The sequence below is a fragment of the Bubalus kerabau genome, chromosome 12 (assembly GCF_029407905.1).
Source record: "Bubalus kerabau isolate K-KA32 ecotype Philippines breed swamp buffalo chromosome 12, PCC_UOA_SB_1v2, whole genome shotgun sequence".
In the NCBI taxonomy this organism is placed as follows: Eukaryota; Metazoa; Chordata; class Mammalia; order Artiodactyla; family Bovidae; genus Bubalus; species Bubalus kerabau.
Window position 1 is genome coordinate 12,570,123 of NC_073635.1, and position 17,484 is coordinate 12,587,606.

The following is a 17,484-nucleotide window of genomic DNA, read 5'->3' on the forward strand; positions in this document are numbered from 1 at the left end:
TATTTATGTGATACCTGGATGCCCTTTGAGTCTTCATATATTGATAAAGGTCTGTATTGTCAGAGCCATGGTTTTTCCAGTAGTCATGTATGGCTGTGAGACTTGGACCATAAAGAAGGCTGAGTGCCAATGAACTGATGCTTTTGAACTGTGGTGTTGGAGAAGACTCTTGAGAGTCCCTTGGACAGCAAGGAGATCAAGCCAGTCCATCCTAAAGGAAATCAACCCTGAATATTCACTGGAAGGACTGATGCTGAAGCTGAAACTCCAATACTTTGGCCACCTGTTATGAAGAACCAACTCACTGGAAAAGACCCTGATGCTGGGAAAGAAGGCAGGAAGAGAAGGGGGTGACAGAGGATCAGATGAGTAGATGGCATAATCGATTCAATGAACATGAGTTTGAGCAGATTCCGGGACATAGTGAAGGACAGCCTGGCGTGCTGCAGTTCAGGGGGTCATAAAGAGTTGGACATGAGTGAGCAACTAAACAACAACAACAATCTCTATGGAACTCCCATTCATGTGCATTTTTTTCCCTCCTGTTAACCTGTCTTACATCAATTTAATTATCAGACCAATCAAAAAACCTGAAGGGAAGAAGGGAAAAATTTCCCACCCCCACACCAAACTCTAGTCAGGCTTTTCTGAATCCTCCTCTCATTTAGGTACACACTTTTGGCCTTCAATGTTCATCTAAGCATTGTCCAGTTTTAGCAAGAATAAAGTTCAGCTAGCTTAACCAGAAACCTCAACCTGGATATCTGGCAGAGTTCCTGATCCTCTACCATTTCCCAAATAAAGTCTGATCACCCTGGCCTGCCTGCAGCAGGGATCTTGTTAGGTTGATTTAGTCAGAATCCTCCATTACCTCTGATTCCCTCTTAGTAATTTTGCATCCACTCATCCCTACCAACAAAACTGAAGGATCTCTACTACCTGATTTTAAGGCAAACTATGAAGTAGTAATCAAGAGAGTATGGTGTTAATGAGGGGACAGACACAAAGATCAATTGAATACAAATGCAAACTCAGAAAGAAACACACATATGTGGTCAGTTGCTTTTCCACAGAGCTCCAAAGATAATTTAACGGAAAAAGGATAGTCTTTCAGTAAATGATGTTAAACAATTGACTATTTCCATGAAAAACAATGAGCCTTAATCCACACCTTATACCATAAAGAAAATTAACTTGATCATATACTAATGCATATATATAGAATCTAGAAAGATGGTACCAAAGAATTTATCTGCAGGCCAGCAGTGGAGAAACAGAGATAGAGAACAGACTTATGGGCATGGGGAGAGGGAAGGAGAGGGTGAGACATATGGAGAGAGTAACATGGAAACTTACATTACCATATGTAAAATAGATAGCCAACAGGAATTTGCTGTATGGCTCAGGGAACTCAAACAGGGGCTCTGTATCAACCTAGAGGGGTGGGATGGGGAGGAAGATGAGAGGGAAGTTCAAGAGGGAGGGGACATATGTATACCTATGGCTGATTCATGTTGAGGTTTGACAGAAAGCAACAAAATTCTGTAGAGCAATTATCTTTCAATTTAAAAATAAATTAATTGAAAACATTAACCTGGAGTATAAATCTAAGTGCAAAATCTAGAAATATGAAATCTCTAAAAGAAAATGGGAAATTTGGGCCTGTCACCAAAATGGGAGAAAATGTTTGGAAAACATGTATCTGATATATTAGACTTGTATCTAGACTATATAAACCCAAGTACTCAAAAAAATCATTAAAAAGAAAGCAAGTAACCCAGTTCAGAAAGTGGGCAAAGGATCTGAAGAGACATTTCACTAAAGAAGATAGACATGAAAAGATGCTCAACATCATGTGGGACTAGGGAAAATGCAGATTAAAATCACAATGAGATATTCAGCAATAAAAAGGAGCAAACAACCGGTACATACAATGTAAATTATTTGCAAACATATAATATTAAGTGAAAGAAACCAGACTCGAAGTGCCACATACTGTGTGATTCCATTTATGTGACATTTTGAAAAACGCAAGTGACTAAGGGCAGAAAAAAAATCAGTGAGGGGTTGGGGGTAGGGCTTGATGGCACAGTGGCATAGGGGAGGTTTAGGGGAGATGGAACTGTTCACTGTAGTTATGTGATGGTTACACAACTGGATGTGTTTGTGAAGCTCCCAGCACTATACACCAAAACAGTGAATTTTACTGTTTGTAAACTGGACCTTACATCACCAGATGGTCAATACCAAAATCAGACTGATCATATTCTTCGCAGCCAAAGATGGAGAAGCTCTATACAGTCAACAAAAACAAGACCAGGAGCTGACTGTGGCTCAGATCATGAACTCGTTATTGTTAAATATAGACTTAAATTGAAGAAAGTAGGAAAAACCACTAGATCTTTCAGGTATGACCTAAATCAAATCCCTTATGACTACACAGTAGAAGTGAGAAATAGATTTAAGGGATTAGATCTGATAGACAGAGTGCCTGATGAACTATGGATGGAGGTATGTGATGTTGTACAGGAGACAGGGATCAAGGCCATTCCCATGAAAAAGAAATGCAAAAAGGCAAAATAGTTGTCTGAGGAGGCCTTACAAAAAGCTGAGAAAAGAAGAGAAGCAAAAAGCAAAGGAGAAAAGGAAAGATATAGTCATTTGAATGCAGAGCTCCAAAGAATAGCAAGGAGAGATAAGAAAGCCTTCCTCAGCAATCAATGCAAGAAATAGAGGAAAACAATAGAATGGGAAAGACTAGAGATCTCTTAAAGAAAATTAGAGACACCAAGGGAACATTTCATGCAAAGATGGGCACAATAAAGGACAGAAAAGGTATGGACCTAATAGAAGCAAGAGATATTAAGAAGAGGTGGCAAGAATACACAGAAGAACTATACAAAAAGATCTTCATGACCCAGATAACCACGATGCTGTGATCACTCACCTAGAGCCAGACATCCTGGAATACGAAGTCAAGTGGGCCTTAGGAAGCATCACTACGAATGAAGCTAGCGGAGGTGATGGTATTCCAGTTGAGCTATTTCAAATCCTAAAAGATGATGCTGTGAAAGTGCTGCACTCAATATGCCCACAAATTTGGAAACCTCAGCAGTGGCCATAGGACTGGAAAAGGTCAGTTTTCATTCCAATCCCAAAGAAAAGCAATGCCAAAGAATGTTCAGTTGCACTCATTGCACATGCTAGCAAAGTCATGCTCAAAATTCTCCAAGCCAGGCCTCAACAGTATGTGATGTTCAAGCTGGTTTTAGAAAAGGCAGAGGAACCAGAGATCAAATTGCCAAAATCTGTTGGATCATCAAAAAGCAACACAGTTCCGGAAAAACATTTACTTCTGCTTTATCGACTACATCACAGTTTGATCACAACAAACTGTGGAAAATTCTTCAAGAGATGGAATACCAGACCATCTTACCTGCCTCCTGAGAAATCTGTATGCAGGTCAAGAAGAAAGAGTTAGAATTGGACATGGAACAACAGACTGCTTCCAAATTGGGAGGGGCAGTATAGTATATCAAGGCTGTATATTGTCACCTTGCTTATTTAACTTATATGCAGAGTACATGATTAGAAACGCTGGGCTGGATGAAGCACAAGCTGGAATCAAGATTACCGAGAGAAACATCAGTAACCTCAGATACACAGTTGACACCACCCTTGTGGCACAAAGCAAAATGAACTAAAGAGCGTCTTGATGAAAGTGAAAGAGGAGAGTGAAAAAGTTGGCTTAATACTCAAGATTCAGAAAACTAAGATCATGGCATCTGGTGCCATCACTTCATGGCAGATAGATGGGGAAACAATGGAAAGAGTGAGAGACTTTATTTTCTTGGGCTCCAAAATCACTGCAGATGGTGATTGCAGACATGAAATTAAAAGACGCTTCTTCCTTAGAAGAAAAGCTATGACCAACCTAGACAGCATATGGCAGAAAGTGAAGAAGAATTAAAGAGCCTCTTGATGAAAGTGAAAGAGAGTGAAAAAGTTGGCTTAAAGCTCAACATTCAGAAAACCAAAATCATGGCATCCGGTCCCATCACTTCATGGCAAATAGATGGTGAAACAGTGGAAACAGTGTCAGACTTTATTTTTTCGGGCTTCAAAATTACTGCAGATGGTGACTGCAGCCATGAAATTAAGACACTTACCTTGGAAGGAAAGTTATGACCAACCTAGACAGCATATTCAAAAGCAGAGACATTACTTTGCCAACAAAGGTCCTTCTAGTCAAGGCTATGGTTTTTCCATTAGTCATGTATGGATGTGAGAGTTGGACTATAAAGAAAGCGGAGCACTGAAGAATTGATGCTTTTGAACTGTGGTGTTGGAGAAGACTCTTGAGAGTCCACTGGACAGCAAGGAGGTCAAGCCAGTCCATCCTAAAGGAAATCAACCCTGAATTTTCACTGGAAGGACTGATGCTGAAGCTGAAACTCCAATACTTTGGCCACCTGATGCAAAGAGCTGATTCACTGGAAAAGACCCTGATGCTGGGAAAGATTAAAGGAAGGAGGAGAAGGCGACGACAGAGGCTGATATGGTTGGATGGCATCACCAACTCGATGGACATGAGTTTGAGCAAGCTCCGGGAGTTGGTGATGGACAGGGAGGCCTAGCGTGCTGCTGTCCATGTGGTTGCAAGGAGTCAGACACGACTGAGCGACTGAACTGACACTGGACCTTAATAAGCACAAATGAGAACAATAAAATACTTTAAAAACAACACTTTGTTTGATGTGTGGGGAATGGGGGTGGGGCAAGGGAAGAAGGAAGAGGGAATTTGGTCATCAGGCTACTGCAGTGTTACAGTGCACAGTGGTGGTGATACTGGATGTCGGTAACAGAACTGTAGACGAGGGGGCTGGATATCAGATCAGCTTACCTGGTGGCTCAGCTGGTAAAGAATCTGTCTGCAATGCAGGAGACCTGGGTTCAATCCCTGGTTTGGGGAAATCCTCTGGAGAAGGGAAAGGCTACCCACTCCAGTGTTCTGGCCTGGAGAATTCCATGGACTGTTTATAGTCCATGGGGTCGAAAGGGTCAGACATGACTGAGTGACTTTCACTTTCACTTTAAAGGTTGTATCAAAAAGAGATGGCAACTGATGACGGGATAAATGTGGAGGATGAGGGAGAAGTATCAGGGTTGCTCTCCAGGTTTCTGGGTAGATGAGCTGCACTGAATTTTGGTATAGAATTTCTTGTCATTCCTGTGGTGCTCTGTCATGCCTCTGCATTTTCACGTGGACTTTTCTCTTTCAGGAACAACTGCTTCATTGATTCCCTCCCATTCATCTTTCAAGAATCAGCTCAGAATCACAAACTTGGGTTGTAAGCCTCTCCTTTGTGTTTATAGGTCACCTTGGGAATATTCCTATTACACTGAACAGCAATTGTCAGTGCATGAACAAAAAGCATTCAAAGGAAATGGCAATTTATTTGGAAGGGACTAATTGTAATGTTATCACATAACCAGGACTTTTAGAACCCAGTAATAGATTATCACAGCAGGTTTAGTGTTATATTTATGAAGTCCACACTAATGTAATGAATGTAACACAGGACAATATTACTGCCACTAGGATGCAAATGAGAGTCGGCGGCTCAAGGGTCAACCACATTCACAACCATCCTTTGCAATGAAAGCTGGTGTCGTTCAGTGAGAACGGCTATGGCCTTGGGTCGGAAGACGCTGGCGCAAATCTGGGCTCTGCTGTCCACTGATGGGGTGACCTCAGCAAGTTATTTCACCTCTCTCTATCAGTTTCTCCGCATACGAATTTGAGAGTACAAAATGAAACCATGGGACTTTGAAAATTAAATGAATTTCTATGAGGGAAAGTGACCAGTGCAGGAACTGGCACATGTTATGCAGTAAGAAAGGTAGGTTGACGTTGAGAGCACTGGGAAGTGAATAAGACTGGCCTTTAGTCACAGGAGTTTAACACAAAAGTCAGGCCCTATAATCCATGGCCTTGTGTGTACGTGCGCAGTCACATCAGTGTCTGACTCTTTTCACCCCTATGCTCTGTAGCCCGCTAGGCTCCTCTGTCCGTGGGACTCTCCAGGCAAGAATACTGAAGCTGGTTGCCATGCGCTCCTCCAGGGGATCTTCCAGACCCAGGGATCCAACCCATGCCTCTTGTATCTCCTGCACTGGCAGATGCGTCCTTCACCACCAGCACCACCATTCTACGCCTTATGTTCTAATAACTTTTGAGTCTCTGTGAAAACGTGGTCTAAGTCAGGTCACTGCATAGACTGCAGTGCCAATGAGTTCTCACAGCAGAGGTGCAACCACGCGCTGTAACAGGCTTGGTGTAAACGTTCTGAGCACACGTAAGGCTTTCTAGCTACTAAACTGTTAGCATTATTCGTAAGTATAGAAAGATAATGATAAGTTAAATGTTCCTATCAAAACCAACTACCTTTGACTACCACGATAAATTAGGAATTGTTAAATCTCTTACCTTTTGGGTAGATGTCTTGTAGAGGGACTTCTCCGGGGGGCAAAATCCTGACTATCTGATTCGTATCCAAAAGAGTCACACAATTGCTCTGTTTCGCGGTTCCACTTTTCTTCTTTCCTCCATAGAATGTTGTATCAGTGACTCTTGATTTACTCAAAGATGATGGCCTTTTCCAAGAATAAACTTCACTAGGTGACTAAAAGGAAAAAGAGAGATTCAAGTACTGAAGTACTATAAACTACACTCACAACTTTTACAGTGTAGTCCTTTAAACAGATGCCAGTGGTAAACTTATATTCCACAAACATAAGAAAATCAAATTATTCTTTAACCTTTCTTAACGCAGAATATAGTTCCTTTATTGATAATCATAATTTTCAGACAAGTGTAAAGTATACAACATATTTTTTATTTTGAAATGAATTATAACTAAAACGAGGGAATATAAGAGTATAGTTGGGCTTCCCAGGTGGCCTTAGTGGTAAAGAAGCTGCCTGCCAATGCAGGCAACATAAGAGACCTGGATTCTATCCACAGGTCAGGAAGATTACCAGGAAGAGGGCATGACAACCCACCTCAGTATTCTTGCCTGGAGAATCCCATGAACAGAGGAGCCTGGTGGGCTACAGTCCATAAGGTCGCAAAGAGTTGGACACGACTGAAGAGACTTGGCACAACAGTATCAGTTCAGTTCAGTTGTTTAGTTGTGTCTGACTCTTTGTGACCCCATGGACCGCAGCAAGCTAGGCTTTCCTGTCCATCACCAGCTCCCAGAGTTGCTTCAATTCATGTTCATCGAGTCAGTGATGCCATCCAACCATCTCATCCTCTGTTGTCCCCTTCTCCTCCTGCCTTCAATCTTTCCCAGCATTAGGAACTTTTCCAGTGAGTCAGTTCTTCGCATCAGGTGGCCAAAGTATTGGAGTTTCAGCTTCAGCATCAGTCTTTCCCATGAATATTTAGGACTGATTTCCTTTAGGATGGACTGGTTGGATCTCCTTGCAGTCCAAGGGACTCTCAAGAGTCTTCTCCAACACCACAGTTCAAAAGCATCAATTCTTCGGCACTCAGCTTTCTTTATGGCCTAACTCTCACATCCATACATGACCACTGGAAAAACCATAGCCTTGACTAGAAGGACCTTTGTTGGCAAAGTAATGTCTCTGCTTTTTAATATGCTGTCTAGGTTGGTCATAACTTTTCTTCCAAGGAGCAAGCGTCTTTTAATTTCATGTCTGCAGTCAACATCTGCAGTGATTTTGGAGCCCAGAAAAATAGTCTCTCACTCTTTCCATTGTTTCCCCATCTATTTGCCATGAAGTGATGGGACTGGATGTGATGATCTTAGTTTTTTGAATGTTGAGTATTGAGCCAGCTTCTTCACTCTCCTCTTTCACTTTCATCAAGAGGCTCTTCACTTTCTACCATAAGGGTGGTATCATCTGCATATCTGAGGTTATTGATGTTTCTCCTGGCAATCTTGATTCCAGCTTGTGCTTCATCCAGTCTGGCATTCTGCATGATGTACTCTGCATAGAAGTTAAATAAGCAGGGTGACAATACACGGCCTTGACGTACCTCTTTCTCAATTTGGAACCAGTCTGTTGTTCCATGTCCAATTCTTACTCTTGTTTCTTGACCTGCATACAGATTTCTCAGGAGGCAGGTAAGGCGGTCTGGTATTCCCATTTCTTTCAGAATTTTCCACAGTTTGTTGTGATCAAACTGTGGCGTAGCCAATAAAGCAGAAGTAGATGTTTTTCTGGAACTCCGTCACTTTTTCGATAAACCAACGGATGCTGGCAATTTGATCTCTGGTTCCTCTGTCTTTTCTAAATCCAGCTTGAACACCTGGAAGTTCATGGTTCACGTGCTGTGGAAGCCTGGCTTGGAGAATTTTGAGCATGGCTTTGTTAGAGTGTGAGACGAGTGCAATTGCACAGTAGTTTGAGCATTCTTTGGCATTGCCTTTCTTTGGGATTGGAATGAAAACTGATCTTTTTCCAGTCCTGTGGCCACTGCTGAGGTTTCCAAATTTGCTGGTATATTGAATGCAGCACTTTCACAGCATCATCTTTTAGGATTTGAAATAGCTCAACTGGAATTCCATCATCTCCACTAGCTTTGTTCGTAGTGATGTTTCCTAAGGCCCACTTGACTTGACATTCCAGGATGTCTGGCTCTAGGTGAGTGATCACACCATCGTGGTTATCTGGGTCATGAAGATCTTTTTTGTACAGTTCTTCTATGTATTCTTGCCACCTTTTCTTAATATCTCCTGCTTCTATTAAGTCCCTACCATTTCTGTCCTTTAGTGTGACCATCTTTGCATGAAATGTTCCTTTTGTATCTCTAACTTTCTTGAAGAGATCTCTAGTCTTTCCCATTCTATTGTTTTCCTCTATTTCTTTGCTTTGATCACTCAGGAAGGCTTTCTCATCTCTCCTTGCTATTCTTTGAAACTCTGCATTCAAATGGTATCTCTTTCCTTTTCTCCTTTGTGTTTCACTTCTCTTCTTTTCTCATCTTTTTGTAAGGCCTCCTCAGACAACCATTTTGCCTTTTTGCACTTCTTTTTCTTGGGGATGGTCTTGATCACTGCCTCGTGTACAATGTCCTGAAACTCCATTAATAGTTCTTCAGGCACTCTGTCAGATCTAATGTCTTGAATCTTTTTGTCACTATTTGTCACTTTGGCACAACACTATAGTTAATTTAAATAACTGCAAGTAAATAAATAACTATTTTAAATGGAAAATGCTGAGTGCATCCACTAACTGGCATAAGGAATAGTATTACCATTATTTCTCAAGCACCTTGGAGGCCCCCTTCCCAATCATGTCTCTTTCATCTCTCCTAGACATTAACTGTCTTGGAATTTTTTATTATTTTTTTCTCTTGCTTTACTTAATTTTTTTTCAAAACGTATCTATTTATTTGGCTGTGTCAGGTCTTATTGTCCCACTTGGGATCCTTTGCTGTGGTGAAAGGACTCTCTAGTTGTGCACGGGCTCAAGAACTCATGGGCTCAATAGCTCCGCGGCAAGTGGGATCTTAATTCCCCGACCAGGGCTCGAACCCTCATCCACTACACTGCAAGGCAGATTCTTAATCACTGGACCACCAGGCAAGTCCCTCTTGCTTTACTTAAAATTTTTTACCATATATATTTATCCTTCTCTACTCTCAAATCAAAGATATTCTCCTATGCATTTGCTAAACATTTTGAGGTTTTTCCTCTCACTTTTAATTCCTTAATCCCTAAGGAAATATTTTGTAAGTGGTATGAGGCTGTGATCCATGCTCATCCTTTTTTGTCCATGGAGAGTAACTGTTCAAATATCATCAACCTTTGCCCACTGATGAGCACTGGTATGGGAAATCAGTTCCGTATGTGTATCTATCTGTTTCTAGGCATTGCATTCTGTTTCACTGTGTATTTTTCTACTCCTGTGGCCTATACTACATGGTCTTAGTTACTTAGGTTTTGTAATAAGCCTTGAACTTTAGAGGGTAAGTACCTCTGCCTTTTATTCTGGCTCTTCTTCAGAAAGGTCTTATTGTTTGCCCTTTGTCTTCCATAAGACTGTGAGAGTTGATTTGCACTGCATCCTTGTCAGTACTTGGTATGTCCTGGCACTTAGTCCCTCAGTGATGTCTGACTCTTTGTGATCCCATAGACTGTAGCCCACCAGGCTCCTCTGTCCACAGATTCTCCAGGCAAGAATACTGGAGTGGGTTGTATTTCCTTCTCCAGGGGATCTTTCTGACCCAGGGATCCAACTCGCATTTCCAGCGTCTCCTGCATTGGCAGGGGGATTCTTTATCCCTGACTTAGTGGGACTAATTAACCACTGAGTTAGTGCGACTTTCTTATGCATAATACTTGGTACTTGGTATTGTGGGTGTTAATTATTTTTTAAATTTTAGCTATTCTAATAGGCAGTAGGGTAGTGGTACTATCTCATCGTGGTTTTAATTTGCATTTCACTAGTGACTAATGAACATCTTTTTATATACTCTATTACCATCCATTTATCCTCTGTAGTAAAGAGTCTGTTCAAGTCTTTTGCCCATTTTTTAAAAAATACATTCACCTCCAATTTTATTTTTATATCTACTTAAATACATTGAAAACCATGAGTCCACTCAGATACATCCAATTCCTAACCAACCTCTACAGGACTCAATCTAGTTTTCTTCCCTGCTGCATCTGTAACTCCCTTCTCAAACAGAGAGAAACCTAGACTTCATTATCTTTAACATAGTTACTTTTTTGCTGAGTTCCACTGTATATGACTCAGCTCCTATCTCCACCTCTAACTTCCTCTTCCAGGCAAATGCCCCCTGCACTCTGCTTGGTCCTTGTAGCCCACACTGAGCTACGTTCAGGCATCAGTGAAGTCTTCACCTCACTGGGGCCCCCGCATTCCACACCAGCCTGCCCCTTCCTGGTGATGCCATTCGTCCTGGCGGGACCTGACTCCCATCACCAGCTGTCCCTCCCTCCCCCACTATGGATATCTTTTTCGCCTGCTCAGGCTCTGACCTCTGACACCTCACTCAGGTCCTCCCTTTGCTCATTTTTTATACTAGATTATTTGTTTCGTCACTCTTGAGTTTTAAGAAATCTTTATGTATTTTGGATACCAGTCCTTTGTTGGATATGTGATTTGCCAATATTTTCTCCCAGCCTGTAGATCGTTTTTTAATTCTCCTCACAGTGTCTTTTTATAGAGTGGAAGCTTTTGATTTTGATGAAATTCAATTTATTAAAATTTTTAATGGCTCACGTCTAAGATGCTCAGTACAGTGTTTAGTAGAAGTGGTGGTAATGGGTATCTTTGTCTTACTCTTGATATTAAAAGGAATGCTTTTAACATTTCACTTTTGAGGGTTCACTAAGACATTTGCTAAAGATTTTTGTGGCCATTTGGATAGGATTTTGTAGGATAAAAAAATTAAAATAAGTTTACAATAATTCAGGTGCCTCTGATAATGCTGTAAAATGTTAACAAGAGACGACATACCCTTTTGTTGATAGTTTTATGAAGAATCAAATGAAAATCACATAAAGGCAGAAAGATACTGTGGTATAAAAAGACATGAGTCTGAAGGCCAGTCATTCTTGAGCTCAAATGACAGCTTCCTTACTCAATATCTTTGTGGCCTGGGGGAATAGATCCTCTCTGTTTTTATTGTTTCATCTATAAAACCTTGTGGAATTGTCATAAAAATTAATGATCATGTATGAAAGGGTTTAGAATAGTGCAATGCCTGGCTTGTATTGGGGTCTCAAATATATGACTGCTCTCATAAAATGCTGAAAGGTTGTCTAACTGACTCTAATCCTTCATTAAACAAAAATTCATGAACATCTCCTATATGGTGGGTACTAAATACAAGGAATAGAGCTTTTAATTTAACAAGATCTCTAGCCTATAATCTACAAAGGATTTCTAGAGGGTCAATACAAACATTACCTTATACTCAGCTTTCTTACCTTTTTACAGTGACATTATATTTCTATGTCAATTTCTTTAATCAAAAGATCAACTTTTTAAAACAGCTCTACCTTCAGAAAAGCAGATCCAGTATTTTCTCTACTGACCCCAGCAAGCATTTGTGACAAGCATATTAAACACAACTCTTCATTTAATCAAGCCTGCTGTATTCCAACAACATGTTTCATTTTCAGTTATATAATCCACAGCAAATGTTTTTTGCTTGATAATTAGGCAGACATATGGCAAAGTCCTAAGCCACATATTATCCACTGGGTTTTGGATTTCAAAAGTCTTAAACCCTGAAGTACTCATTATTCATTAATCACATTAAAATTTTGAGATATGCGAGACTGGTGTACTATTAAGCAGAGCCAATATTTTATCTTTAAGTGATTCTATCACTCTACCTAAAAGCTACAAAGAAAATTATGAAAATTAAATATTTAATCAAAACACACAGAGCTACATCTAAGGTTATTAGATGGCAACTTGGACTGAAATAACCTTTCTATTTTATCTTCTCACATTTCCTTCAGAGGAAGATGGTGCCTGTTTTACTTGAAGTCGATTACAAACAGCCCCTTCTTTACAGATAATAGTAAATAATAGCAGAAGGATCCATTTAAAAGCAAATTAAATTGAGACTACCAGCATTATAGTATAAGCTGGATGCTGCAAAGATATGTCAGAGCAAAACTCAGTGGAAAGTGAATTGTATTCATGAGTGTTGAAAAATTTCATCTACAGTAATGAGGTTCAACATATTTCCCCTTAAAAGTTCTAGAAGAAATGTTATCTCATTAGTCTCAAATTGTTCCTCTTGACAGGATATAAAGTGACTGTCAGTAGGTTACGTATATATCTGCCCCATGAACTCTCATGTATGAAGAATATTAGTTTTCCTTTACTAAATTATATAGTTGCATTACACTTGAAATGTTAATTTTTAAAAAGCAATGAACCCATATAGAATGCATTTTTAAATGACTGGTCTCGAAAATGAATGTTGATCTGAAAGTGAAAGTGAAAGTGAAGTCACTCAGTCGTGTTCAACTCTTTTCGACCCCGTGGACCGTAGCCCACCAGGCTCCTCTGTCTATGGGATTTTCCAGGCAAGAATACTGGAGTGGGTTACCATTTCCTTCTCCAGGGGATCTTCCCGACCCAGGGATCAAACAATGTTTACCAAAAAATCATTACACTTTTAATTACTCTCAAATAGGTTTATAAATCTTAGGCCAAAGTGAGGGGAAGAAATAGTTACTCAATAATTTAAAAAATTTAAGCTTACCATGAGATCTGGGAAACCAACAACAATTGTAGCATAACTATTCTTATCTGAGAGAAGTCGGTTTGGAGAGGAAATCTTTTGTCCCACAGCTGAACTCAGATTTTCAGATGACAGTTGATCACTTGAAATTGTATGAGGTATGCTGCGGTCTGTTTCTGAAAAGTATCAGAGAAACATTAAACACCATATGCCCCTAAATTGCTCCAGGAATTACTTTTTGCAAGATTTCATTCTCACCAACTCAAACAGAAAAGCATAAATTAAAAAAGAGAAAATGCTTTCAATTACACTCATGGCTTTTTGTCTGAGAAGACTCAGTTTTCACATCTTGGTATCTTCTCATTTACGGAATTCAAATTTTTATTAGCAATAAAGATTAATATTGACAGTACTGCAGAAAGAGGTAAAACTGACCAGGTTGGTTAGCAATGGTATATTTTAGATTTTTTTCCTTAAGTACTTTTCACACCATCCCCAAAAACTGTGATGAATAAAGTAGAAATTCTGATGTTCTGTGTTAAAAAGAAATGATGCAATCCTAAAATAGACTTGGAACCTACATATATATAAACATTCTGACTTGTCAAAAATATGCAAAGACAGAACTTAAAAGATGATGGATTCTTCCTTACTGTTTCTAGGGCAGTGACTAAGTTTTCTCGTCTGTATAAAGTTAACACATGTTGATTTGATTGTATTTAAATGATCCTAGAGGAGAGTATGTAATCAAGCAGGCACCTGCACAGCCGCATACATACAGAGCACAGTACTTACCTTGCATGACTCCAAACCCTGGGCTAGGAAGCTCCTCCTTCAACACATACAACTGGCAAACCCCACTGTCCTTAGATTCGATGTGTGCAGGTGTAGTTAAAAGATACTTCCTGTAAACAGACAAAACACCTAAGTGAATGAGCAGTCTTTCCTTTTCTCATAACTGTGAGACCAGACTAGGAAAAATCAGAGTTTTTCCCTCCCAGGGCCTCTTTTTCATACTGTGAGTATAATCTGCAGTTTCAGAGTTTTATCGTGAATTTAAAAAATAAGTTCTTAACGCTGTATAAAGTTGTTGCTGTTGCTCAGTGGCTAAGTCGCGTCCGACTCTTTGTGACCCCATGGACTGAAGAACGCCAGGCTCCTCTGCCCTCCACTATCTCCTGAGGTTTGCTCAGATTCATGTCCACTGAGTCGGTGATGCTATCTGACCATCTCATCCTCTGTTGCCCTATTCTCCTTTTGCCTGTATAAAGAGGAGAGCATAATAACAATGCAGTCATAAATGTGAACTAAAAACCTAACGCTTCCTATAAGAGGAAAGGCTAGTAAAAAAAAAGAAAATTAAAAAAGCAACTCAAAAGAGACACTCCATACCATCATGGAGCCTGCTGTTAATATGACTGATCAGCCAGTAAGAGGGAACTTGGCCTCAGATTTGTGACCAGTACCGGCTTCCCGGGTGGCTCAGCAGTAACGATCTGCCTGCAATGCAGGAGACGAGGATTTGAGCCCTGGGACAGGAAGATCCCTCGAGAAGGAAATGGCGACCCACTCTAGCACTCTTTCCTGGGAAATCCCATGGACAGAGGAGCCTGGTGAGATACAGTCCTTAGGGTCACAAACTTAGTCGACTAAACAGCAACAAGGGACAGAAGCCCTCACTGCTACAATTCCCTTGCTTTACTTATTTGTGTAATTGTCAAAATAGGGGTGTATAAGTAGCGGGAATCTTTTGCATCAGGACACTTCTGCTTGTCCGCAGAGGAGCAGAAAATCTGCATGGGGCCAGGAAAAGTGACGCATGAGGGAGCAGACCTCAAGACTTACTGTGCACCCTAGTTACGCCAAGTGCACAGAAAGTCCTTTCATCAAGAAGCGTACAGTCCAGTGGAGGGGGCAACACAAAACATAAACATAACCAAGTAAGAGCAGGCAAGAGGAAGCGAAGAAGAAACTTCTCAGGGGTGCAATCTGTGAAGTTCCAAAAATCAACGGCATTTGGATGGAGACCATGGCCCTTTGAAGAAAAGATGACCGGAAAATCTATTTTGAAGTACTGGCAAGAATACCGAGAATACAGTGAACTGCTCGGTGTGATAATAGGAAAAACCCCAAAGAAAGATGGATAAATATAAAATATTATAAAAGTCATTATGCTTTTACTGTTAATTTCAAGGTTATCATCTGAAACAAACTTTTATAATTTACACTATGAAGCGACATCTAAGTGACATTTAAATTTTCCCCTCCCCTCTTCTTCAAAGTTTCACCTGCCAAATACAGAAATGTTAAAAGACGGACACAGGAAGATAGACCTATATATAAGGATGCTGGAAAACTGAGCACACTCCATGAGGTACTTTGTAGATGTACTCACTGATTTGTTTTATTCTCCACCAGAAGCCATTTGTCTTCTGCTACGAGAAAAACCGTCTGGAGGTTGATGGGAAGCGAGATGGTGTGAGTTCGCCCTTCTAGAACATCCAGCACAGCGAGGGTGTTCCTGAAAAAAAGAAAAGAAAAAGAAAACTCCATGAAAGGAAATGGTGAGGATATTGGTTGAGTAACCATAGCATAATCATGATATATTGGGTGAACCTGGTGGCTCAGATGGTAAAGAATCTGCCTGCAGTGCACGAGACCTGGATTCGATCCCTGGGTTGGGAATCGTGATATATTACAAAACCCTACAAACAATATTTTTAAGACTAGATGATAACATAGAAAAATGTTAATTGAGAAAATAGAGATATAAAACACTGAACTATGTAAAGGCTTCCCTAAGATTTAAAAATGGGAAGTGACAGCCACCATGCTAGTACTCACTGTTCATGTGATTATGAGCCCCGGTTTTTTATGTGTGTTTTTCAATGTTCTGCAATGTGGGATAAGGTACTTTTAGAATAAAATAATACTAATTTGGTTACATTTCGTTTACAATAAGCCAGAGTAAAGAACCTGGCTACCAATGCTGGAGACATAGAGACTCAGGTTCTATCCCTGGGTCCCCTGGAGAAAGAAATGGCAACCCACTCCAGTATTCGTTCCTGGGAAATCCCATGGACAGAGGAGCCTGGTGGGGCCATGGGTCGCACAAGGTCAGACACGACTGAAGGAACTTCAGTTCAGTTCAGTTCAGTCGCTCAGTCGTGTCCAATTCTTTGCGACCCCATGAATCACAGCACGCCAGGCCTCCCTGTCTATCACCAACTCCCAGAGTACACTCAAACTCAAGTCCATTGAGTCGGTGATGCCATCCAGGCATCTTATCCTCTGTCATCCCCTTCTCCTCCTGCCCCCAATTCCTCCCAGCATCAGAGTCTTTTCCAATGAGTCAACTCTTCGCATGAGGTGGCCAAAGTACTGGAGTTTCAGCTTCAGCATTAGTCCTTCCAATGAACACCCAGGACTGATCTCCTTTAGGATGGACTGGTTGGACCTCCTTGCAGTCCAAGGGACTCTCAAGAGTCTTCTCCAACACCACAGTTCAAAAGCATCAATTCTTCAGCGCTCAGCTTTCTTCACAGTCCAACTCTCACATCCATACATGACCACTGGAAAAACCATAGCCTTGACTAGACGGACCTTTGTTGGCAAAGTAATGTCTCTGCTTTTCAATATGCTATCTAGGTTGGTCATAACTTTCCTTCTAAGGAGTAAGCATCTTTTAATTTCATGGCTGCAATCACCATCTGCAGTGATTTTGGAGCCCCCAAAAATACAGTCTGACACTGTTTCCCCATCTATTTGCTATGAAGTGATAGGACCAGATGCCATGATCTTCATTTTCTGAATGTTGAGCTTTAAGCCAACTTTTCCACTCTCCTCTTTCACTTTCATCAAGAGGCTTTTGAGTTCCTCTTCACTTTCTGCCATAAGGGTGGTGTCATCTGCATATCTGAGGTTATTGATATTTCTCCCAGCAACCTTGATTCCAGCTTGTGCTTCTTCCAGCCCAGCTTTTCTCATGATGTACTCTGCATATAAGTTAAACAAGCAGGGTGACAATATACAGCCTTGACGTACTCCTTTTCCTATTTGGAACCAGTCTGTTGTTCCATGTCCAGTTCTAACTGTTGCTTCCTGACCTACATACAAATTTCTCAAGAGGCAGGTCAGGTGGTCTGGTATGCCCATCTCTTTCAGAATTTTCCACAGTTTATTGTGATCCACACAGTCAAAGGCTTTGGCATAGTCAA

At 40.7% G+C, this 17,484-nt stretch overlaps 1 protein-coding gene across 3 annotated transcripts in view; it reads right to left on the reverse strand.

Annotated features, from left to right (window-relative positions):
• VWA8 (von Willebrand factor A domain containing 8) overlaps positions 1-17,484 on the reverse strand; it is a 375,174-nt gene that overhangs the window by 127,643 nt on the left and 230,047 nt on the right. For all 3 annotated transcript variants that reach the window (XM_055541970.1, XM_055541972.1, XM_055541971.1), the window contains exons 32-35: positions 15,663-15,788; positions 14,063-14,172; positions 13,289-13,443; positions 6,491-6,686 (exon numbers count right to left, since the gene is read on the reverse strand). In XM_055541970.1, coding sequence (XP_055397945.1) covers positions 6,491-6,686; positions 13,289-13,443; positions 14,063-14,172; positions 15,663-15,788 — 587 coding nt within the window. The remainder of the gene's footprint in view (positions 1-6,490; positions 6,687-13,288; positions 13,444-14,062; positions 14,173-15,662; positions 15,789-17,484) is intronic.